This window comes from Mastigoproctus giganteus, chromosome 7 (assembly GCF_048544385.1).
Source record: "Mastigoproctus giganteus isolate SK-2022 chromosome 7, ASM4854438v1, whole genome shotgun sequence".
Taxonomy (NCBI): domain Eukaryota; kingdom Metazoa; phylum Arthropoda; class Arachnida; order Uropygi; family Thelyphonidae; genus Mastigoproctus; species Mastigoproctus giganteus.
In genome coordinates, this window is record NC_143581.1 from 35,345,713 (window position 1) to 35,371,535 (window position 25,823).

The 25,823-nt window shown below is 37.1% G+C and overlaps 1 protein-coding gene across 4 annotated transcripts in view; it reads left to right on the forward strand.

Annotated features, from left to right (window-relative positions):
- The window catches only part of Spg7 (SPG7 matrix AAA peptidase subunit, paraplegin), a 300,063-nt gene that overhangs the window by 51,367 nt on the left and 222,873 nt on the right, over nucleotides 1-25,823 (forward strand). For 3 of the 4 annotated variants that reach the window (XM_090377613.1, XM_090377614.1, XM_090377612.1), the window contains exons 5-6: nucleotides 4,916-5,079; nucleotides 19,816-19,896. In XM_090377613.1, the coding sequence (XP_090233739.1) occupies nucleotides 4,916-5,079; nucleotides 19,816-19,896 (245 nt within the window). The remainder of the gene's footprint in view (nucleotides 1-4,915; nucleotides 5,080-19,815; nucleotides 19,897-25,823) is intronic. The other variant, XM_090377615.1, reaches the window with a different exon arrangement.

Consider the following 25,823-nt stretch of genomic DNA (forward strand, 5'->3'; position numbering starts at 1 on the left):
TCATTTGTCGACAAGCAAATGTTCAATTTATTGAACATTTGCTTGTCGACTTATTCCAGTACAACAGTAGTACTGTTGTACTGGAATAAGTTACTTATACAAGTTACTTATTCGAATTTCCCCAAGGCTGACAGCTTGGGGAAATTCGAAGGTCAGCTGGATAGTTCCCTACATGGGGAGGGAGTTTTATTTGTTGTTCATTTATATAAGTTTCATCTGCTTTTTTATTTTTTTTTTTATATATTTATTTATTTATTTATTTTTCGGCCAGTGCAGCAAAATCCTGTGGCTTCCTTGCACTATATGACTAATATTCATCTGTGTTTATCATTGTTCACAAAAATCTTAAATGAAGAGCAATGTTCAACTGTATTGCTGAAAATTATGGTGTCTTTATAGAACAGGATATACTTAATTTAGTGATTGGTAATCTGTCAGCCAGAATTTGCTGAATCTCTGCCTATACAGAGATTTCTTGTGATAAAGTATGGCATGTATTGTATAGATATCTAAATGAAAATGATAAAGATTGCATCTTTATCATTTTCATTTACGTGAAAGGGCTTCTGCCTAGAGAAAGCCATCATTTTCAGACTTTCTGCTGCTAACTTTTGCACAAAACTGCATATGATGATGCAGTTTTGCATCATATGCAAAACTGATTTCATAGACTGTGTATCGTAGATAGACAAAGCACATTTTACTAGAATGGCAATACTAACTTGCAAAATTTCCATATGTAGCCATTGAAAAAAAACTTCATGGTATTAGTATCTTTCTGTCTTGAGTTCTTTGTCAGTGTTTTTCAGGGATGTATTTTGAGAAACAAATGACTGGATTGAGATGACTGGAATGATTAAGAATACTGAACACTGTTGCATGTTGCAGCTGACTGCCTGAGGGGGAGCTATTGTCACATGTGCATGTGAGACAATAGAGTTGGCACCACAGCATATTGTACCATACCTAGGCTATGACAATGCAGCATATATATAGAGTATGTGTGTCTAGGCTATTGAATGAGTTTTAATATTTACAGTAAATTTCACTTAAACTTAATTGAAAACCGTGTTATAGTGAAACCCGTGCTGTTTGAAGCTGTGCTAAGCGAGGTATTGCTGTATATTGATGCATATACTTCCTCCCCACCCCTTTAGTAACTAGTTTTGTTGATTGTTATTTGCAAAGTGCTTATGACCTGAAAAAAAAAAAGGTAATGAAAAATATTCACAAATGAATATTAGATGACTCTCATCAACCGGTGAAATACCACCACTTTGCTTATTGGAGGCTTGAAGTGGTGGAACCCATGTTTAGTATCTAGAGCTAAGTTCCGGCCAACCCTTCCCTATCTCTTCCGTCATGCAGTATGATTGATGATTTTTGAGGTTATGATGAATGTCGTGGCGAGATCCAATATTCCTTACATTTCGAGGGTACAGCTCTAAAACGGTGTTCGCAGGCCGGCCGCTAGTTAGTACACCGGACTGAACCTATTGGTAACTCTCTAGGAAGCTTCCGGATCAGCTAGTGTATAATCTTGCTACCTCTACTCTGCCAGATAGTGACTGGAGGGAGTCTGAGTAGTGTGTATGCGGGGAGCATTGTCGAGGCCACTTTATGTCAAGGATCTGGGTATATTCTTACCACATGTACGCCATATCCAAAAATTTCATTACTTCATACAGCATGTCCCACCCACTTTTTCTTACTATTGAATACACCATGAATTGTCAAAATAATAGAGCAAGCTTATCTGCGAAAAGATCTAAACCTCCCAAGGACTTCCTAATTCATTTCACAAATATACGTGGTCTCAATTCTAATCTCAATGATGTCCATTTCCACTTGCAGTCTTCCAAACCCCATGTACTTTTTCTGACTGAATCTCAGTTATCAGTTGATTCAACTACTGCTCATCTCAGATGTCCAAATTATTTGCTGTATGATTCCTTTCGACTCAAAGGTGGTACTTGTGCATATGTCCGTTCTGATATTCCCTGTCAGAGACTTGGCAATTTGGAATCTCCTCTCTTTGATCTTCTCTGGCTTAAAATCTCTCTACCTCATTGTGTAAAATTCATCTGTTGTCTCTACCGTTCTCCCAACTCCACTAATCACTTGGAGCTCTTTGACTTCCTCTCTTTGCAATTTGACTTTCTCCAGTCCAACTTTCCTAACAGTGAGGTAATTTTCCTTGGTGATTTTTAACGTTCACAACTCCAGCTGGCTTCCGTTTTCTAGTCACACCGACCCAGCAGGTCGAGATGCTGAGGCTTTTGCAATTACTAATGACCTAGCACAGATTGTTCATTTACCTACAAGAATACCGGACAATCCTAATCATACAGCCAATACGCTTGATCTTTTTCTCACAAACAACCCTTCTAAGTACAAGGTTGAAGTGAGAGGTCCTTTAGGCACTTCAGATCACAACTTGGTGATTGTCTCTTCTCCAATGGAACCTTTATCTCATGGCTATTCCCAACCTCATATTGTTTGGCATTACAAGAATGCAAAATGGGATGACCTGCAAGACTTCTTTTCTTCTTTTCCTTGGTCTGATTACTGTTTCAAAACTTCTGATGTCAACGTTTGCTCAGATCGTGTCAGTGAAATTATTCTTGCAGGAATGGAATCCTTTATTCCACACTCCACTTTAAAATCTCGTCCTTTATCTAAACCTTGGTTTTCCAATAAATGTGCTAAGGCTGTCCAAGAGAAGAACGTTGCATATCATAATTGGCTTGTTTCTAATTCTTCAGTTTCATTTTCTGCCTACACCAAAGCTCGCAACAATTGTAAATCAGTTATTAATCAGTCCAAACTAGAGTTTGAACAGGCTAAGAGTAGAAAACTTGCTTCTTGCCCTAATGGTAGCCGAGCATTCTGGTCTCTTGCCAAAGCTATTGGCTGCAACTTTTGCCCATCTCTGCTCCCACCTCTGTCCAAACCAGATGGTTCTGTTGTCACTTCAGCCAAGGATAAAGCTGACCTGCTAGCATCCCATTTTTCTTCGAGCTCATGTATTAATGATCTTGGTAAAACACCTCCCACCATTCCTAACACGCTCCATTCAATGCCTCCTGTGGTCTTCCGTCAAAAGGATATCAGAAGGATTTTGATGAATCTTGATGCTAAGAAAGCTCCAGGTCCTGAAGGTATTTCTCCACTTGTTCTCAAAACCTGTGCTCCTGAACTTACTCCTATTCTTTGCCGCCTTTTTTCACTTTCTTATTCCAAAGGTGTTTTTCCTTCTGCTTGGAAATTTGCTCATATCCAGCGAGTTCCTAAAAAGGGTGACAAATCCCTCCCATCCAATTATCGTCCCATTGCAATTACTTCTACTCTTTCTAAAGTAATGGAGAAATCAATTAACCGCCAACTCTTAAACTACCTAGAAACCTTCCGTCTGATCAACGATCGCCAGTATGGATTCCGTCAGTGTCGATCCACTGGTGATATTCTGGCTTATGTTACCCATTTATGGACTAATTCAATGGAAAGGTTCGGTGAAACACAAGTAGTTGCTCTTGACATCTCAAAGGCTTTTGATCGTGTTTGGCATAAAGGTCTTCTAAACAAGCTTCCATCTTATGGTTTGCCAACTGTTTTTAGTAATTGGTTATCCAGTTTACTCTCTGATCGCTCACTGAGGGTGATGGTAGATGGCTCTCTGTCTTCTAACTTCTCCACTAATGCCGGTGTCCCCCAAGGTTCAGTTCTTTCCCCCACTCTTTTCCTCTTGTATATCAATGACCTTCTTCCATTGACTGGAAATCCTATCCATAGTTTTGCCGATGATAGCACATTGCATTCAACTTTCCATTTTGAGAAACCTTGTCCAGCTCAATCAGCTTCAAGTTCTCGAAAATCTGCTGCCAATTCCTTAAATGCCGATCTTCAGGTAATTCTCCAGTGGGGCAAAGACAACTTAGTTGATTTCAACCCTTCTAAAACTCAATCTTGTCTTATATCTCGCAAAAAGGATTCTTCTGCTCCTATGCTTATCTTTAGTGACACTCCGATTTCTAGGCAAAATGATATATCTCTTTTGGGGATTACCCTGACTTCTAATCTCTCTTCGCACAAGCACATTACAAATATTGCTTCCTCTGCATCTAAAAAACTTGGTCTTCTCTTTCGCTCTCGGCGTTACTTTTCCCCCAAACAGCTGCTCACTCTATATAAATTGCAAATCCGCCCTGCCATGGAATATTGTTCCCACATCTGGGGTGGTGCCCCCAAAACCTCTCTCAGGCTTCTTGATTCCATTCAGAAGAGGGCAGTTAGGTTAATTAATGATTCATCTCTAACAGAGTCTCTCCACTCGCTTTCTCATAGACGCACTTTTTCTGCTGCATGCCTCTTCTACAGATAGTTCCATGGGCACTGTTCTTCTGAATTGGCTTCTATAATTCCCGCTCTCTCTTTCAAAACAGTCCAAACACGTGCCGCCACCAGCCAACATCCATTTACTGTCCAACTTCAAATCCACAGAACCAACTTTTCATCTTCCTCATTTATTCATTCAACTGCCGTTTTCTGGAACAACCTTCCTTCATACGTATTTCCTGAAAATTACAATCTACAGAAGTTCAAGTCCAATATCAACAAATATCTTCTTTCGTCTTCTCAACCTCCAACCCAAGCACAGTACTAAGTACTATAGGTTATAATACCTCTCATGTTTGGGGTTCTCATAAAAAAAAAAAAAAAAAAATATGCACTCTATTAAATATATAAATTTTGGATTAAAGTTTACTGTAGATAGACAAAGCACATACCCACTCGCATTGCAAAACAAAATGTACTTGCTAGCAGCTTAATAATTTCCCAGTAATATGCTTTTACTGCTTATTATTAGCTCAGTAATGGAAAGATTAGTTTTGATTATGAAGTAAACTTTTTGCAGATGAATCAAAATGGTCACTTCTTGCGAAAGCTGCGGTTTGGATGATGACAGCTTATATAGTAATCACCATAATGTCTTTGTTATTTCCTAGTAGTAATCAGCCAGATACACTGCGTTTTGTTTCCTGGAATGAATTTATTCATCACATGTTAGCTAAAGGAGAGGTAAGGATTTTTTGTTTTTAAACAGAAGTATTTTTTAAATTATTAAAATTTTTTTCACTATAATGTACATTATCATTACATACACTGGTATATTTTGCAAGAGTCTGTTAGTTACATAGCCCAATTATAAATGCTAATATTTAGTAAAATTAATGTGCTGGATGCTATATTCATTTCATAGGATGAAAAAAGCATTGACCTTTAATACTAATTTTAATGGCATGTTTTGTTAATGGAATGTAAGTCAATAGTTTAATTCAAGATTAATAGATTAATTCAGGATTCACAGATTAATAGATTAACAGTAGCCACAGGCAGAGGTAAAAGTGATTCTTGTACTTCTTCTATTGGAGTGAGCAGCAGCCTGGAAAGCAAGGTGTTGGGGATTTCAAGTACTGCTGGGAGTCATCATGGAACAAGTAAATACATGGACTGTGTTAGGTTAACTAAGAGTAAGAACAGGTGCATGTATACTTGCATGAACAACAATGCTAGGAATATAGTAAATAAATTTGATGAATTTGAAGTGCTGGTCAAGACATCAAAGGTGGATATTGTTGGGATATCAGAGACGTGGTGTCACACAGATACAAGGAATGTAGAATTGGAATATGGGGAGTATAATGTGTACAGAAAGGACAGACATAATACGAAAGGTTGAGGGGTTATGCAGTTAATTAAGAAATCAAATCTAAGGCAGTGCATCCAGTTGACATGAGTGGGCAGTGCAATGTGGAGTGAGTTTGGAGTGACATAAGTACTGGGAAAGAAAAATGAGAGTAAGAGTGCACTATAGGCCTAATGACTTTGATGAGTACAATGAACAACTGTAAAGTTAATTTTATTAATATTATTATCATTTTACTTTTTTTTTGGTTGGTTGGTGGGCCAGTAAATCAGAATGTCTCATAATGGAGGATTTTAACTTCTCAGATGTTGACTGGAACTTGTGGATTGGTCAATCGCACACTAGCAAGACTTTTGTGGATTTATTGGATGATTGTTTTCTACAGCAGCATGTTTGAGAGGCAACCAGTGGTAGTAATACTCTTAATTGGATTCTCAGCAGTGATTTTTCATGCATTAAGAATCTGATGATAAAGAAACCACTAGGTGCCAGTGATCATTGTGTACTGATGTGGGATTTATTTACAGATATAACTACCATCAGGGGCAGAGGAAAGGGTACAGCAAATTCTAAATGGGAAGCATTCAAGGAATTACTCTTGGAAGCTACTAGGCTATTCGTGGCTCATCAATTTCAAGGAGAGTTGCACCATCTAAGTCACTTGCATGCGAGTCAATGCAGTCACATACATTGACATAATGTATAATAAATAATAAATAATGTTCAAAGTTTAGGCCATAAATGGAGTCAATGAACTAATGAGACTCATGGCAGAGAAGAAAAATATACTGGAAGCATATAAATTATCAGGTGACACTGAAGTTTATGGTAGATAGATATACGCTAGTCTGTAATCAGGTCACAAAGGAGCTTACTCAAGCAAAGGCAGATTATGAGAAATCTTTAGAAAAGGATACAAAGGAAAACAGCAAAGAGTTCTTTACTTATGTAAACTGTAGAAGGAAGGAGATGAATTAGATTCGCCCACTTAAAGTCTGTGGTTCAACTGTTGATGATCCTGCCAGGTAGCTGACAAACTGAATGTGTATTTTGCTTCTACATTCACACACACAAAGAATTTTCTAGGGAACTGGAGGCCACAAGTTTTTCAAACTCTTAACAGGGAGCTAAATGATTTTGTAATAAATAACTGAGGGGAAAGTGACAGAGACATTGTTGAAGTTAAACGTAAGAAAGGCACCTGTGGTGGATGGGATCTATCTAGAATTTTTAGATAGAATTTTTAGGTAGAAATTTTAGGTAGAATTTTTTTCAGCCTGGACTGTACTTGTTAACAGGAGAGATTGCTTCTACAGGGATGGGATACACTTAAATAGAAAGGGTGCAAGAATATTTGCTGATGCTATCGAGGCAGTGTTAGGTGGGTCGGAAAACTGCTAGCTTGGGGGGAGACAAAGACCAATAGATTGACAGTAGCCACTGGCAGAGGTGAAAGAGATTCTTGCACTGCTTCTATTAGAATGAGCAGAAGCCTGAAAAACAAGATGCATGGTATTTCAGAGACTGCTGGGAGCCATTGCGGTACAAATAAACACATGGGTTGTGTTAGGGTAGCTAAGAATAGAAACAGGTGCAGGTATACTTGCGTGTACACCAAAGCTAGGAGTTTAGTAAATAAATTTGATGAATTTGAGGTATTGCTCAAAACATCAAAGGCAGATATTGTTGGGATATCAGAGACGTGGTGTCACACAGATATAAGGGATGCAGAACTGCAATTTGGGGAGTACAACGTCTACAGAAAGGATAGACAGGATAGGAAGGGGGGAGGGGTTATGCTATTAGTTAAGAAACACATAAAAACCAAGGAAGTGAAGCCAGTCGACATCGCTGGACAGTGCAGTGTTGAGTCAGTTTGGTGTGACATAAGCATTGGGAGATCAAAATTGAGAGTAGGAGTGTGCTATAGGCCTAATGACTCTGATGAGTATAATAAGGAACTGTACAGGGAAATAGAGTGGGCTAGTAAATCAGAGAGTCTTATAATGGGAGATTTTAATTTCCCAGATATTGACTGGAATTTGGGGGCTGGTTACTCACACACTAGCAGGGCTTTTGTGGATTTATTGGATGATTGTTTTCTACATCAGCATGTTCAGGAGGCAACTAGAGGGAGTAATACTCTTGATTTGATTATCAGCAGTGATTCTTCATGCATTAAGAATCTGCAGATAAATGAACCACTAGGTGGCAGTGATCACAGTGTGCTGAAGTGGGATTTACTGAAAGAGGTAACTATCATTAGGGGTAAAGGGAAGGGTTATTGCTTCCGTAAAGGCGACTACGATGGACTGAGACAGTATTTAAATTCTATACAGTGGGACCAACTGATGATGTTACCAACAGCAAATTCAAAATGGGAAGCATTCAAAGAACGTATCTTGGAAGCTACTAGGCTTTACATACCAACTAAGAAATATCGTTCAAGGTTTAGGCCAAAATGGATGTCAGATGAACTAATGAGGCATATGGCAGAGAAGAAAAATGCATGGGATACTTACAAATTAACACATGACACAGAAGCCTATGATAGATACAAGTTGATATGCAACCAAGTTACAAAGGAGGTTAGGCAGGCGAAGGCAGATTATGAGAAATCCTTGGCAAGGGATGCAAAGAAAAACAGCAAAGAGTTCTTTACTTATATAAACTCTAGAAGGAAGGGGATGAATCAGATTGGTCCACTTGATATTGATGGGTCAACTGTTGATGATCCTGCTCAGGTAGCTAACAAACTAAATGAATATTTCGCATCGACATTCACACATGAGGAGTTATTCAGCGAGGGGAATGCCAGAGGTGTATTCAACTCTAGCAGTAAGCTACAGAATCTTGAAATAACTGGGAGTAAAGTGGAGGAGAAACTGTTGAAGATAAACACAAGAAAGGCACCCGGTGTGGATGGGATCTATCCAGTTATATTAAAGGAGGCAGCAAAGGATGTAAGCAAACCCTTAGCCATAATTATGAGAGCTTCCTTGGACTCAGGGGAGGTACCCATAGACTGGAAATGTGCAAATGTGACCCCAATTCACAAAGGAGGATCAAAGGCTGACACAAGTAACTATAGACCTGTGAGCTTAACTTCTGTTCCAGGAAAATTAATGGAGGCACTGGTTAAAGAAGCACTGCAGGATCATTTAGACAAGACTTCAGTTATAGCTCAGACACAGCATGGTTTTGTTAAGGGGAAGTCTTGCCTGACCAACTTGATTGGATACTATGATGCAGTCACAAAAGAACTGGATGCAGGGAATAACTTTGATATTATATACTTTCATCTTAGAAAGGCTTTTGATACTGTTGCACATGGAAGACTGCTACACAAATTGGAGCAGTGTGACATTGGAGGCAAATTGTTGCTATGGATAAAGGGGTGGTTGAGTGGGAGAAGACAGAGAGTGGTAATCAATGGACACTGCTCATCGTGGACTAATGTTATTAGTGGAGTCCCTCAGGGCTCAGTGTTGGGTCCATTATTGTTTTCTGTATTTATAAATGATATTGACGATGGTATATCAAGCTTAATGTCCAAGTTTGCAGATGATACAAAGGTTGGCAGGGTTGTCAAGGACACTACTGACACTACACTGTTGCAACAGGATCTGGAAAGGTTGAGCAGATGGGCTGAGAGGTGGCAAATGAAGTTTAACATTGACAAATGTAAAGTACTACACATGGGAAACAGCAACCCCAGAGCAACGTATCAACTCTGTGGTACTACACTGACAGTGGTAGAGAATGAAAGGGACTTGGGGGTGATTGTGCAGGCAGATATGAAGTTCTCTGAGCAGTGCAGACGGGCTGCAAGAGTAGCTCATGGAGTATTGTCAATGATATACAGGAATTTTTCCAGCAGGGATAAGGAGGTGATTATTCCATTGTACAAGGCAATGGTCAGGCCACACCTAGAGTACTGTATACAGGTCTGGAGGCCTCATTTCAAGAAGGATGTAGAGCTGCTGGAACGAGTACAGAGAAGGGCAACAAGATTAGTGAATGGAACAAAGGGGTGCTCTTACGAAGAAAGGCTTAAGTTTTGCAAATTACAGTGTCTGGAGACTAGGCACCAGCGAGGTGATCTGATAGAGGTGTATAAAGCCTTGAATGGTTTAAGCATGCTCAATGCTGATGGGATTCTTCCTCTAGCTCAGAAAAATCACCTGAGAGGGCATAAATTCAAATTGAGGAAAGACAGATGTAGGATAGACGTGCGGAAATTTGCCTTTAGCCAGCGGGTGGTTGGTTGGTGGAACAGACTGCCATCCCTTGTGGTGGAGGTTGATAGCCTAAATAAGTTTAAGGCTCAGCTGGACAGGTATTTTGAACGAACAGAGGGGTGAAGTGGAAGTGGGTTTTTTTTTTTTTTTTTGGCTGATGCTGCATAAGCTTGCTTTCTTGCATCAAATGCCTCTACTAATGCTAATGCTAATCTAGTTATATTAAAGGAGGCAGCAAAGGAAGTAAGCAAACTCTTAGCCATAATAATGAGAGCATACTTGAATTCAAGGTAGGTCCCCATGGACTGAAAATGTATCCCCAATTCACAAAGGGGTGGGATCAAAGGGTGACACAAGTAATTACAGACCTGTTAGTTTAAATTCTATTCCATTCTTTAACTAGTGACTATTATATTCCAGGGAAAACAATAGTCACTTGTTAAAGAAGCATTGCAGAATCATCTAGACAAGACTGCAGTTATAGTTCAGACATAGCATGGGTTTGTTAAGTTGAAGATTGGTCTGACCAATTTGTTTGAATACTATTATGTGGTCACAAAGGAACTGGATGCAAAAAATAATTTTAATATCATATACTTGGATTTCAGGAAAGCTTTTAATACTGTTGCATATGGAACACTGTTGTACAGGCACCTCCATAGCCAGGTGGGCAGGAGCAGCAGTGCGTAGCACACGCTTCTTGATTAGACCGGGGTTCGAGACCGTGCCCACCAAATACGGAGGGTGCAGAAAGGTCAGGGAATGACCACCGCATATCCCCGGAGCAATATGGCCTTAGTTGCTAATGCTCCTAAAAATCAAAAATAACAAACTGCTGTACAAATTAGAGCAGTATGGCATTAAGGGCATGTTGCTGCTATGGATAAAGGGATGGTTGAGTGGGAAAAGACAAATGTGCTAATCAATAGACACTGTGCTTTGTGCACTAATTAGTGCACAAAGAGTAGTGTCCATTGTGGAGTCCTGCAGGGTTCAGTGTTGGGCCCATTGTTGTTTTCTGTGTTTATCAGTGATATTGGTGAAGGTATATCGTGCTTAAGTTTTCAGGCGATATGACGGTTGGCAGGATTGTTAATGATATTAATGATGGATGCTACTGCTACAGGATCTAGAAAAGTTGGACAGTTGGACTGATGGTATCAATGAAGTTTAACATTAATTAATACAAAGTACTGTATATGGGTAGCAGTAACCCCAGAGGAAAATATCAAGTGTGCTTTTCTGTACTACACTCAGGGTAGTGGAGAATGAAAAAGACCTGGAGTAATTGTGCAGTCAGATTTGAAGTTTTGTGAGCAGTGCAGACAGTCTGCCAGAGCAGCTCATGGGTCTTGTCAGTGATATACAGGAATTTTGCTAGCAGGGATAAGGAGGTGATTATCCCTTTGTATAAGGCAATGGTCAGGCTATACCTTGAGTATTGCATGCTGGGAGTACAGAGAAGTGCAATGAGATTGGTGAGAGGAATGAAGTGTTGCTCTTACCAAGAAAAGCTTAAGTTCTGCAAATTGCAGCATCTGGAAGCTAGGCACCTGCGAAGTGATCTGATTGAGGTGTATAAGGCTTTGAATGGTTTGAGCAAGCTCAATGCTGATGGGATTCTTCCTCTTGCTTAGATTATGCATGTAGGGGATATAAATTCAAATTGCAGAAGGATAGTTGTAGAATAGATATGTGGAAATTTCCCTTTAGCCAGCAGGTGTTGATTGTTGGAACAACCTTTCATTTATTGTTGTAGAAGTTGATAGCTTCAGTAAATTCAAGAAAGAAGTGGACCAACTTTTGGAGCAAATGGATTAATGAAATGGGAATTTTTTTTTGTTTTGGCTGATGTTGTATAAGCATACTTTCTTACATCATATGCCTCTGCTAATTATTATTTGTAGCCTATTGCATGAAATGGGGAATTTCCCATCTTTTGCACCTTGTGGCATTGATCACTTTATAACTCATATAGTAAATAGTAATCCTAAGCCTTCAGTATAACTGCTTGGTGAGGTTGACACTCTTGTTTAATTTCATCCCTGAACCCATAACCAGGTACACAAATAATTGAAATTCCTCTCTTCTCATGGGAATTTGAAAAATCCACAAAAAATAATTCAAGAAATTGTTCAAGTTTTCAATGCCATATTTATTTTCAATCTTTTCTGAATATAATTAATGAAAAGATATACTTTTCATTAATTTCTGAAATTAAAACTCCCTTTAGACCTCTTGGCAAGCAAAATGCAAATTGAAACACTGTGTATTTCAACAAATGTATGCAACAGGATGCCAGCCTATCAATAACAGGAATATCTGCTGCATGAAATGTGAAGAGTACACATCAACAATTTGATTCCATAGAACATTTCAATGTCACAAAGCAAGAGAGTGTTACCAATTGGAGGAAAGCTAATGTCATTAAAGTCAGCTTGCTATCAATAACTGTATATTGACAGATGCCACTCAACAAGTGCATATAATTAGGTTGAACTTAATTCATGAATTCTTCCTAATTGTGCATTAATTAACAGAGATTTTTGGAATTTTTAATATTTTTTGATGCCATCTTTATTTTCAAATTTTTCTGATCACAAATATGAAAAATCCATTTTTATATTAAAAACATATACTTTTCATTAATTTCTGAAATTAAAACTCCCTTTAGACCTCTTGGCAAGAGAAATGCAGATTGAAACACTATGCATTTCAACAAATGTATGCAACAGGATGCCAGCCTATCAATAACAGGAACATCTGCTGCATGAAATGTGAAGAGTACACATCAACAATTTGATTCCAGACAACATTTCAATGTCACAAAGCCAGAGAATGTTACCAGTTGGAGGAAAGCTAATGTCATTAAAGCCAGCTTGCTATCAGTAACTGTATGTTGACATAGTTATTGATAGCAAGTTATTGATACAGTCACTCAACAAGTGCATATATAATTAGGTTTAACTTAATTCATGAATTCTTCCTAAGTGTCCATTAATTAACAGAGCTTTTTGGAATTTTCAATAGAGAAAGTCAAAGATATAGTCAGAAACAGCTATTAGGAGTTTCATCTATGTGGATGGTGTAGAAGCATGAATTGCCAAAATATGGTCTCATTGACCTCTTGTGCCTAACTCACAACTATAACCCTTAACTGTAATTCCTGGTTAATTCATTACTTTCTCCTCATGAATATTTTAATTATCAGGAGACAATCATGTTATTTTACTATATCACTGAGTTTGAACATTGCCTCATCCAACTGAACAGTCTTTCCTGGAAATCTTGTACCCTCATTCAGTTTAAATTCCAGACTTAACTTGCTAATGGGGATCATTTTCATTTATATTGTGTAGCAATCTTGGCACAAGATTTTCACTTTGCTCTTTTGAGACTGTGCTGTACGTTTGCTGTGGTGATTCCATTCTAACAAGCAGCTCACCATACGAATTTTTGTGGTGATCACGAAGATTTTAAAAGGATTTTTTTCAAATTGTTTCTTTTCAAAGAAGAAACAAAGATGAATTTGCTTTAAGAAGTGCATCTTTTCTTTTAAAATTTTTCTGTCCTGTACAGTGTGTAGTCATGAAGGGCAGGAATCATCCACAAGAACTAGTAAACCTGTTATGCCTGAAGAAAATCTCTCTCTCTCGACCGTAAAAAATACTTTTGGTTCAGGTCACATGTATGGGTTTAGTGTTAGTCTAATAATCTAGGTGAATAAGACATCAATTTAGTGCTGTTGATGGACTGTTGTATTGATAAGGAATTGTAATATTTTCAAAATTTGAATGCTGACTTAAAATATGAACCAGCCAATGAAAAAAAATTTTTTTTTTTTTTTTTTTTTTTGCCGTACAGCCTAATAAACAGATATGGAAATGAGAATGGCTCATTTTCACTTGTCATTAAAGATTTAACTGTTTTGTTATTATTGTCATCTGCTTTCTGGCAGGCTGAAAAAAAAACAGAGGGGAGATGTTTATGAAGGCTGCTTGGTAGAATTGGTAGGCTGCTGAATGTGGCTACCATTCCATTGCTTTGATGAAAATCAATATAGAAGATTCTGCAATTAATTTCACACGTTGATCTTTTATTTATTTATTGAATCACTTCATTAAACATGCTGCTTGTGAAAAATGATACATGGGTTGAAAACAATTTGTAATGCAGTCGTTGAATTATTTCCAAATAACTTTGTTTTACATGATTAATGAAATCAAGAATGGAATGAATCAGCGAATATATCATCTGTACATGAAACATCAGTAATTGAATTGGCCAATTAATGTAATCATTTGAATAAGAAGTATGCTTTTGGACAGAGAGGTGTGGCTGGATGGTTCATCATCATTCTTTCACATAAATATCTTTGCCTATCTGAACTTCATGAATGGTGGATCATCATGGAAAGGGCCTGTGAATACCTTCCAAGATTTCTAGACCTTACCCTGGACACTTTTTCTTTTAATATAAGCATATAAAATGTGCATAAAATATATAAAACTAGGCTACTGCCAAATTTGTGGGTGAAGACACAACAGGAATTGCATAAAATTTTAGTTAACATGCACCACTGTATGTTGAGTTAAGGCATTATTCATAAAAGCCACATCAGTAATGCTTCTCTGCATTATGCTTTTCAGTTGACTGTCTGGCAATGCTGTTGCCCCTCCAGTGATGCTGACACAGCTCGACACTGTCGCCCTTAATGGAGGAACAACAGCATTCCCAAAGAGTCAACTGAAAAAACATAATGTGAGGAATTGTTATTAACGTGTTGAATCAAGTCTTCATTTCTTAGCATATTATGTTATTCATGTATATGTATGGTGATGGAAGACATTTGGAACACTTGCTTAACCTTTGCTATTACCATTACCACTAATTATGAATTTACCATATCCACTAATTGTCTATAAAATTTGAGTTTATGTGCACTTAAGAAAGCTATGGAGATAATTTTGAATTCCCTACAAGTGTATAGGCAGCACTTTCAAAACTGTTCTGACATTTTGGTGTACTGTGTTCTCTGACCTTCTTCAAGTGTTCAGTGAGATTTGGAAAAACCCCATTGAGTTCAGTGGCAGTGACTCTCTCAGGGCCACCGCAAGTGGGTAGGCGAGGGAAGCGTCGCTTAAGTGCAGCAGTTCAGGAGGGTGCCAAAACTTTTTTTGACATATACAAGTTGGACCTCTGTTTAACGAACTTCTTTATAAAAAAATGTTCTATTTGATGGTATTTTTTGAATAACCCCTAGCGGGAGGAAGTCCAAGTAGTGTGTATGTGGGGGGGGGGACATTGTCGAAGCCATGCTATGTCAAGAATCTGGGTATTTTCTTCCCATATGTACGCCATATCCAAAAATTTTATTACTTCATACAGCATGTCCCCCCCCCACACACACACACTCTTACTTACTATCGAATACACCATGAATTGTCAAACTAATAGAGTAAGCTTATCTGCAAACAGATCTAAACCTCCCAAATATTTCCTAGTTCATTTCACAAATATACATGGTCTCAATTCTAATCTCAACGATGTCCATTTCCACTTACAGTCAGCCAAACCCATGTACTTTTTCTGACAGAATCTCAGTTATCGGTTGATTCGACCATTTCTCTTCTCAGTTGCCCAAATTATTTGCTGTATGATTCCTTTCGCCTCAAAGGTGGTACTTGTGCATATGTCCTTTCCGATATTCCCTCTCAGAGACTTGGTAATTTGGAATCTCCTCTTTTCAATCTTCTCTGGCTTAAAATCTCTCTGCATCATTGTGTAAAATTCATCTGTTGTCTCTACCGTTCTCCCAACTCCACTAATCACTTGGAGCTCTTTGACTTCCTCTCTTTGCAACTCGACTTTCTCCAGTCCAACTTTCCTAACAGTGAGGTAATTTTCCTTGGTGATTTTAATGCTCACCACTCCAGCTGGCTTCCATTTTCTGACCCAGCTGGTCGAGATGCTGAGGCTTTTGCAATTACTAATGACCTTGCTCAGATTGTTCATTTACCTAACATATAATACTGGACAGTCACAACAGTGCAGCCAACACGCTTAATCTTTTTCTCACAAACAACCCTTTTAAGTACACAGCCCAAGTGAGTGGTTCTTTAGGCACCTCAGATCACAACTTGGTATTAGTATTAGTAATGGCCACATGGTGCAAGAAAGCCTATGGCTTATGCTGCACCAGCCAAAAAAAAAAAAAAAAAAAAAAACCTGAATAAAACAATGATAAAAAAAAATAATAATAAATAAATAAATAAATAATAATAATTAATAAAAGAAAAGGAAATTAAACCTATCATCCTATGCGCTTCCCTCACCCGAAGGTACTATCCAGATGACTTTTGAATTTCCCTAAACTGTCAGCCTCTACCACCCATGCAGGCAACTTATTCCAGCAATTTATAACTCACTGGCTAAAATAAAACTTTCTGCAGTCCAATCTGAACATCTCTCCCCGTAACTTGAATTTATGTCTCCCTAGTTCTAGTATCATTTATAATCTTGAAAATTTCGTCCTCATTCATTTTACTGATGCCTCTCAGAGCCTTAAACACTTTGATCAAATCTTCTCTAAGGTGTCTAGTTTCCAAACTCTGCAGCCCACATATTCGAAGTCTTTCTTCATAAGGACACCCTTTTGCCGATCTCACCAGGCAAGTTACCCGTCTCTGCACCCTTTCAAGAAGCTCAATACTTTAGGTGCGGTCTCCGTACTTGAACACAGTATTCCAAGTGTGGTCTAACAAAAGCCTTATATAATGGGATTATCACGTCCCTATCTCTACTTGCAAAAGTTCAATAGATCATTGATAGGACACCATGGGCCTTCCTTGCAACCTGTTTACACTGCTCAGAGAATTTCGTGTCTGACTGTATCGTAACACCCAAGTCCCTTTTCTCCAGTACTGGGTTTAGTTGAACTCCGCCAAGTGAATAAGTTATTTTGGGATTACTGTTTCGTGCTACTAAGCATGAATTAAGAGCCAAAGCATGTTATTGGGGGATGTCACGTGACATCACAATATGTCAGCTGAAATGAAGAAAAAGAAATGGGAAAACAGTATTTGTTTTAAACAGCTGACAAAATTAACACCACATGCAACTGCCAATTCTTCTCGCCCGTACAGTACTAAATGATTTCATGTGCATTAACAATGAGAATTGCTCATGCACGTCAACAGAAACTCTTCTTTTTTTTTTTTTTTTTTTCTGGGGGTTGCTGCCCCTACACTCTGCTAATATAAAGAGAACCTCATACAATTACTGCAAAAAACATCAAATCATCAAGAAACAACTTGGGGAGGGGGGGGAACCTCAACTTATCATTCCCCACATGCCGGCTGGTACACTTCATCAAAGGCGCCTCCGTAGCTAGGTGGGAAGGAGCAGCAGTGCGTAGCACACACTTCTTGATTAGACTGGGGTTCGAGCCCGTCACCACCAAATGCGGAGGATGCGGAAAGGTCAGGGAACGACCACCGCATATTCTGCAGCAATATGGCCTTAGTTGCTAATGCTCCTAAAAAACCAAATAACAAACAAACACTTCATCAAACATCCACACTGAAAACACTTGTATTCCGAAGCTATCAAATTCACACTCATAAATCATTCAGTTACATTCTTACATCCATCCTTTCGCAAACGGAACAACATGCAATAACCGAGGCAGCAGAGCAGCACGATAATTTCGCATTTGATACTAAAATTAGAAACGAATTTGCACCCAATCAATCAGAAATGCAAAATGAGATAAATTATGCATTCCCAATAATCAGCCAATCACAGAACTCAACTGGACAAGCACTCTGTTCTTCGGCCACACCCTCAACCAAGATATCCATATTCTGGAGGTCAGCCAGAATAATATATATGATATGTTGAAGAACTTTTTTGACAATTCAAGCACATACACATGGAGGAATACTGCACTAGAAGAACAAGAAAACATGGAGGAAGAAATATCTAGAGATGAATTCAACACAGCCTTAAAGTCCCTTAGGAATAACAAAGCACCAGGAATTGACAACATACCTGCAGAGCTGTTAAAATACAATGGAGAAAATCTGAAGAAAGCTTTATTTTATCCCAGTATATCTTCTTTATTTGATAAAGAAGATATACTGGGATGATCGATGGCCAGAGGATTTCTGCACATCAATCCTAATCCCTATACCCAAGATCAAACCATCAATATGCCAAGACTACAGAACTGTCTTATTACACATGCATTCAAGATTCTGCTGAAAGTCATTAAAGTTTGCATGGAGAGTCATATTGAACAATTTCTGAATGACTCATAGTGTGGTTTTCACAGAGGCAGATTGATGAGGCATGCTATTGGAGTGTTGAGTGTGAAAATGTATAACATGAGAAGAAACCTGTGTGTTTTGTGGATTACGAGAAGGCGTTTGGTAGAGTAATCTGGAGAGAACTGTTCCCATTGTTTGAGAAAATCGGATGCAAGAAGATTATTGCACTGATCTATGATTTATACAGAAGACAAAGTATGGTGATAAAAGTGAGGGGAGAACTGACAGAAAAAGATAAAGTTAACAAGAAAGTGAGACAGGGATGCTTACTTTCGCCTGGTTTCACATAGGATCACAACGGCCCTGGACTTTCTTGGTGTGCCATGAATATAATGTATTTTAAGTATTACTTAAAATACATTATATTCATTGCTTAAAATGAATGAAAAAATTTTGGGAATTGGCGTATAATCCTCTATATATGTGTATTAGTTCCATTTTCTGCCATTAGCTGGTAGTAGCATGGCTTCTTATACTCGAGGACAGCCATCCATTAGCAAAGGGGGGGTTTAAAGTTTTATTCCTGTGACAGCCAATACAGCAATACCTCATTAATTTGAACTGATGAGGGGAAGGTTAATCCAAATTAGTATAATATAATATAATATGCTATTGTCTGCACATGTTACTAGCTTAAGATAAAGGATTTATGAATTATGTAAGCCTAATTTAAGTGAAAAGTGTTTCCCTTTGCCTGTCAAGTTCAAAGCAATGATAAGCTTGTAAGTTAGGTTTCTTTTGTTACATTCAAAATCAAAGACAAACCCACTGCTTTGTGTAAAAATAACAGATTTAGCATTTAATAAATATTTGCAAATAATATAACAAACTTTGAGAACTCTATTTTTCGACCATTAGAAGTTGTTTAACTATCATAAAATAAATAAGCCATATTCTTGCACACAAGTTTAAAATTTAGTTATGCAAAAATTTTCATTGCAACATAGTCACAAGTATTTGCATTGAAACACAAAAAAAGTATTGTCAACAGCCAAATAATATGAAGAAATTCAGGCTTTTAAAAAATATCTTCCTTCTTGAATAGATACAAGCTAATTTGATCTCCTTTCTTATAATGTCTTCCTAAAATCTGCTTCCTAAAATGTCTTCCACATGTTGCCAAAAATGATTAAAAGAGCTTACTTCTATCTGTATATTTAATACTTGCTTTGTTGGAAGATTGTATACGTGTTATCTTTTTATTATTCTTTGATTTGGTCTCATGCAAATTTAAAAGCAATAATAGTGCCTTTGCTTATTAATGCTATTGGTCCATGGACTATTGCCTATTTTAAAGTTTGTTTAGAATCAAGGCAGCAAACTGGTCTCTGAGGAGTGAGTTGTTTTAAATGTAGTTGACACCTCACCGATATTTAGTTATGTAAAATTTTTAATTTAGAACCTTTACAATTTTGAAATTTGAATGTGCACATATTGCATATAACATGTATTGGTATATGTAGCTACACATATATTAATAGATGCTATTTCAATTTTTAATATCTTTTTATTTGTATCTTTTGATTTATCTCTGCAGGTGGAAGAAGTAGTTGTTAGGCCTGAACTTGATCTTGTTGTGATCTATTTATATGATAATGCAATTATTAAAGGAAGGAAGGTAATTTATTGCTATTTGAAGAAATATAAAACTAGTTATGTCTTAAAATTGACATTGATAAGTCTTAAAATTTAAATTTTTTAAAATGAAAATGAAGGAATTAAAATTGCTATTTGTTTTTAAAAATTTTAAAAGAAATAACTGAAACAGTTGTAAAGTAGTGAAAGTAATTCATGCATTTGTTTATACTTAACTATCAGGCACAGGGTCTGAAAGACTCCAAGGATTGATTTTCAGGTGGAAAAAATTATTAGAAGGAATGTTCAAAACAGTGAGTAAAATTTATTTATTTTACTTTAAAGAACCATTTTTTTTGCCCATTCCTCCTAATGATTGGGTTCACTTCTTCGTTAACCTCTACTGGTCACATAGGTTTATTAGAAATTTTCTCCACCTTATTAAGGGCTTCTCTTGTTAACCGAAGAATAATTCTTGACTCCCTAGCCCATGAGCCAACTGAAAGTCAGATATTAATTAATTGTTTTCTTTTACTTTTGTGAATTTATTGGAAGCTAAACATTATTACTGTTAGTATTAGGAATATAATACAATAAAGCAAAGCTTAAGTAGCATTAATTTTAAAAAATTAAATAAATAAAATTACAGCTAGCTATAACATATGTATATTATTAATGTCTGTTATCACTTTCATCTAAATTAGGGCTATCTAACTAGTGTTTTACAGGCCATGAATATTCCTCCAGTTAGTTTCATGCACCCCACAAGAGTATTCTTCCATTTTCAAAAATGTGTATTAATCAGGCCAAGTAATGAAAGGAAGTGTACTTATTTTGCATCAATCAAACAAAAAAAAAAAAAAAAAGGAAATTGCTGAGTCAATCACAATATGCCCATTTATAAAATGCAACAATGCAGTTCTGCCATGAACCTTGTCAGACTCTCTGTCTGAACTACATGGAAGGCAACTTATTCCGGTGATCAGCTACACGCTGCTTCAAGAGATCTAATTTCTTATTACTTCCTAAAAATGTATATCATGTCCCCCATTCTAGTTTCATCCGCCAGTGTGAAAATATCTCCCACATTCATTTTGCTTATTCCATTTAGGACCTTAAACATCCCTACCATGTAATATCTGCAGTGTTCCTTATAGGGACAAGCTTAAGTACTCCCAACTAAGCTAGTTGCCTTTCTTTGGGCCTTCTCTGGGGCAAACTTTGACAGCGTTTCCCCACGTATGTTAATCAGTATCAATAAGAAAATCAAAACCAAGGATGGCCTTTAACATTGAACCTGAAGGATCCCACTTTCTCCAGTAGGCATACTCTAAAAATATGCATTATTACAGGGAGAAAAATAACAGGCAGTTGAAGGTCACTCACTTGGCTTCCACATTCAAAGTAATGCTGTGGAGAAGGCCTAGTGAGCCACTTGTTGTTTTTCTCTCTGTTATAATATCTACTTCCTTTCTCTTAGCCATCCTTAATCTACTTGAGGATCATTTCAGCAAAGCTAGAAATACTGCATGAACCTAAAAAAGTATTTGATACTTTACTTGTTCAATAAAATATCATACCATAATTTCATACTAGAAAACACTGGATAGAAAAAATGAAAAGAATTATATTAAAAAAAATTATTTTGTGCTTGTCTCCTGATTACTGTTGATTTAATTTATTTGTAATCTTTTGTAATTTATAGCAAGATTTTTCTTTTAAAAACTAAAAACAATATTTACAGTTCTAAAATATTCTTTAAAAATTTTTAATTTAGATTGTGTAGGTCTGAAAATTCCTTAAAAATGTTTCAGACAGCAGTGCAGTCTGAAATGCTTTTAAGGAATTTTCCAGAATCCTTTAAAAATGCTTAAGGACAGCTGGTGTAGGTGTCAATTCTTAAAATATGCTTCCAACAGTTTATGCATCTCTAGAAATTTCAGAAATAGACTAGTGCTGTTGCCCTAAAATTCATTAATTTTTCATTAAGATCATTACTATATTTAATACCACTCATATACCACGTGAAATTAATAATATAGTTTATTAAGCAATCGCCTAAACCACTATACATTAAGGTGATGTTTCAGGCATCTTGCCGGTACCCATCATCAGACTATACTGTTGGGGAACAAAACAATATAAAGGGTTACAAATTTGATTACATTACAATATTACAATAAAAATTACAATTATTACAGTTACAAAATTTTTAATTAATTGTGAATTTGAAGTCTTAGATTTGAATTATCATTACAATAAAAAACAGATATTAATTTTAAGTAAATCCAAATACATAAAGATTAAAATTCTTCCCTGCTGACAGACTGCTACTTGCCGATGCTGCCAGAAACCTGATGTGCATCCAAGCAAGAGGATCCCAGCAGTTAATTTATAGGTGATGGATTAAGTCCATTAGCCAATAGAATGGTGCCAAGTTTTCTTTCCTGGATCCAGTGGTTCTTGTTTAGTGGAAACCTGGGGTAGCATTTGTTCTCATACTCTGGATATCAGTGTGCAGGCTGGTTCTGGGGGTCTCGCGGGGGTTTTATATGGACCGCTCTTCCACATATCTCAATTTTTTTCATTTCCTCCTCTATTTTCTAATCGAAAAGATGGAAATATTTGACTCCCTGTTTTCTGTTGATTGCTGAGGCTCCGAACATTTTTATGAAGAATTTTTATTAAAGAAGCCTTCTTCATAAATATGTTTGGAGCTTCAGCAATCATTATTAAAATATTAATGTAAGTAACATAAATTAATATTTAAAAACATAAATGTGCATAGTTTTCATTTTTACAAAATTCCACAAAAAAACTCACTCCACAGAGCTAGTGAGTTTGTTCCTGGAAAATTATTGCCCCAAATTCATGTGTTTTGTGCAATTAATAATGAAATGAATAATAATTGTGAGATTACATAGAATGCACAGTAATAACAAAATGACAAACAAAAAATTTCAGTTAATCTGTATTTTTTATCAACTTGGCTGCAGTGGCCATTGATATGATTTGTGAAAGACATACATGGGGGAAGATTAAGTTTGTAATTTGGAAATTAACACAAACTGAAATTTTATTTGACTAATTAGTTTAATGAAATTTAAGGTTTTCTATTGTAATGAGAACTAAATTAATTAATTAATTAATTAATTTAGTTCTCAAGAAATTAATTCAAATACAATAAATAGTCATTGTTTTGAAATTTAAAAATGAAGAGGCTATTTTCAAGACATAACCCGAGATTTAACTTGGCTGCTTGGCACTGTACAACTGAAGCAAGACTATGTTTTTGTGCCAGGCACTCAAGTTATATCTTGTGTGTTGAAAAATAGAGCCCAAAGAGGCTTCACAATGTTGACTATATGAAATGCTTGAATTATTTACTTTGGTGTGTCCTTTAAATTTTGTTAAACTGCCATGTTTACCAGACTATCAATTTACATTTTTTCTGGAAAATGTTGCCTAAAATTCCTCTGAATCTTATTGTTATGTGCATTCTAGGTACATGCAGTGATTTTTTTTTTTTTTTTTTTTTTAAGATCAGTCTGTTGCAGAGATGGCCAGCCCCTCTCTCTCTCTCACTCTCACTCACTCACTCGTCGCTCACTCCCTCCCTCTCTCTCTCTCTCTCTCTCTCTCTCTCTCTCTCTCTCTCTCTCTCTCTCTCTCTCTCTCTCTCACAGCCCTTAGTGGCACACCTAGAGATATGTAAAAAAAAAAAAAAAAAAAAAAAAAAAGTCAGAACTTTTAAATGAATATATAGTTTAAATTCCACTTTTGTCGCCAAAAATGATAACCTCGATTTTAACTTGACAGGAACCCACATCATATTTACTGTTTTTTTTTTTAGGATTATTTAATGCATGTAAGGCTTTTGTAAGCTTTCCTGACCTTGATTCTGTAAAGACAAACATTTATTCATTAACCTAAATTTATTTTAGTGGTCACTGATGGAGAGTATTGATTCCGGTTGTTTATGAATATGCTTCATAATAAATACTTCTGAAAGGAGGCGCCTCCGTAGCCAGGTGGGAAGGAGCAGCAGTGCGTAGCACACGCTTCTTGATTAGACCGGGGTTCGAGCCCGTCACCACCAAATACGGAGGATGCGGAAAGGTCAGGGAATGACCACCGCATATCCCGGAGCAATATGGCCTTAGTTGCTAATGCTCCTAAAAACCAAATAACAAACAAACAAACTTCTAAAAGGCAATTTGGACAGATGTCCACAAATCAAAATTAACACAACTACCTATGAAAATGGTAACAGAATTAAAATATCTTGGAGTGGTCTTTGATTCAAAATTAACTTTTTACCCCCATTTGATCTACTTGGCAGAGAAAGTGAGAAATTATGCAGGTATGATTGCCAGGATCAGTCGAGCAGACCGGGAATCAAAAGAAAAAACCCTGGCAATCATATACCCTGCAATGTTCCTACCCGTTATCACCTATGGAGCTGGTGCGTGGTTCACCCGCTCGGCCATAATCAGAAATAGGAATAAATTAGAATTAATACAAAGGACAATACTTCTCACTATTACCAGAGCATGCTGCACAGTAAGCACACCTGCGCTACAATTGCTGGCCAGAGCTCTCCTCTTTATCTGGAAGTAGCTAAAAAAGGCTTATATTATAGACTTAAAAAAGGCATACCCACAGAATTTCTGGGGATAGCCCTTGATACAGCCAACACTTTGAACATTGAAAGAAAAAGAATAGCCACAAAACTCCACGAGCTATGGAAGTTGGAAATTATCGACCTGTCAGTCTGACTTCAGTAGTAGGGAAAATCATGGAGGCAATGATCAAGGGTGGAATTCAGGATCATTTGGATCGAATTGAAATTCTCAAGGATACTCAGCATGGTTTTGTAAAGGGAAAATCATGTTTAACAAATCTGGTTTGCTATTTCGAAAGGGTCACTCACGAGCTGGATTTAGGGTATAATTTCGACATTGTTTATTTAGATTTCAGCAAAGCTTTTGACTCAGTCCCACATGAGCGGTTGCTTTATAAGCTGGAACAGGTTGGAATCACTGGGAAAATCCTTAGATGGATAGAAGGATGGCTTCAGGGCAGGAGGCAGAGGGTTGTGATAAATGGCTATTCCTCAGATTGGGTTGATGTAAGAAGTGGGGTTCCCCAAGGATCAGTATTAGGACCACTCTTGTTTTTAATTTTCATAAACGACATTGATGAAGGGATAGAGGGCGTGATGTCTAAATTTTCAGATGATGTTAAAATTGGTAGAGTAGTTAATGTCAAGCTGAGCTTCTTCAGAGAGACCTAGATAGACTTCAGGAATGGTCAAAAAAATGGCAGCTGTGCTTTAATCCAACAAAGTGTAAGGAATTACACCTGGGAAACAGTAATCCCAAAAAAACTTATTCACTCGGTGGAGTTCAATGAGGACAAAATTTTCAAGATTATAAATGATGCTAGAACTAGGGGACATAAATTCAAGTTACGGGGGGAAATGTTTAGATTGAACTGCAGGAAGTTTTATTTTAGCCAGCGAGTTATAAATTACTGGAATAAGTTGCCTTCATGGGTGGTAGAGGCCGACAGTTTGGGGAAATTCAAAGGTCATCTGGATAGTACTTTCGGGTAAGGGAAGCGCATAGGATGATAGGTTTAATTTCCGTTTTTTTTTTTTTTTTTATTAATTATTATTATTTAGTTATTTATTTTTTTGTTTTTATCATTGTTTTGTTCGGATTTTTTTTTTGGCTTGTGCAGCATATGCCATAGGCTTTCTTGCACCATGCGGCCGTCACTAATACTAATACTAAACAAAGTGGGAGCGGGAAACCAGAGATTTGGTTACCAAATGGTTTTTGTCATGGGTTTCCAGGGACATACCACTTAGGTTAGCCCAAAGCCACCTAAGTGATATGTACCTGGACTTTTTACATTTATATTGACAGGTCATGGCTCCCTAAAGGCAAAAATAACCTCCTTAGG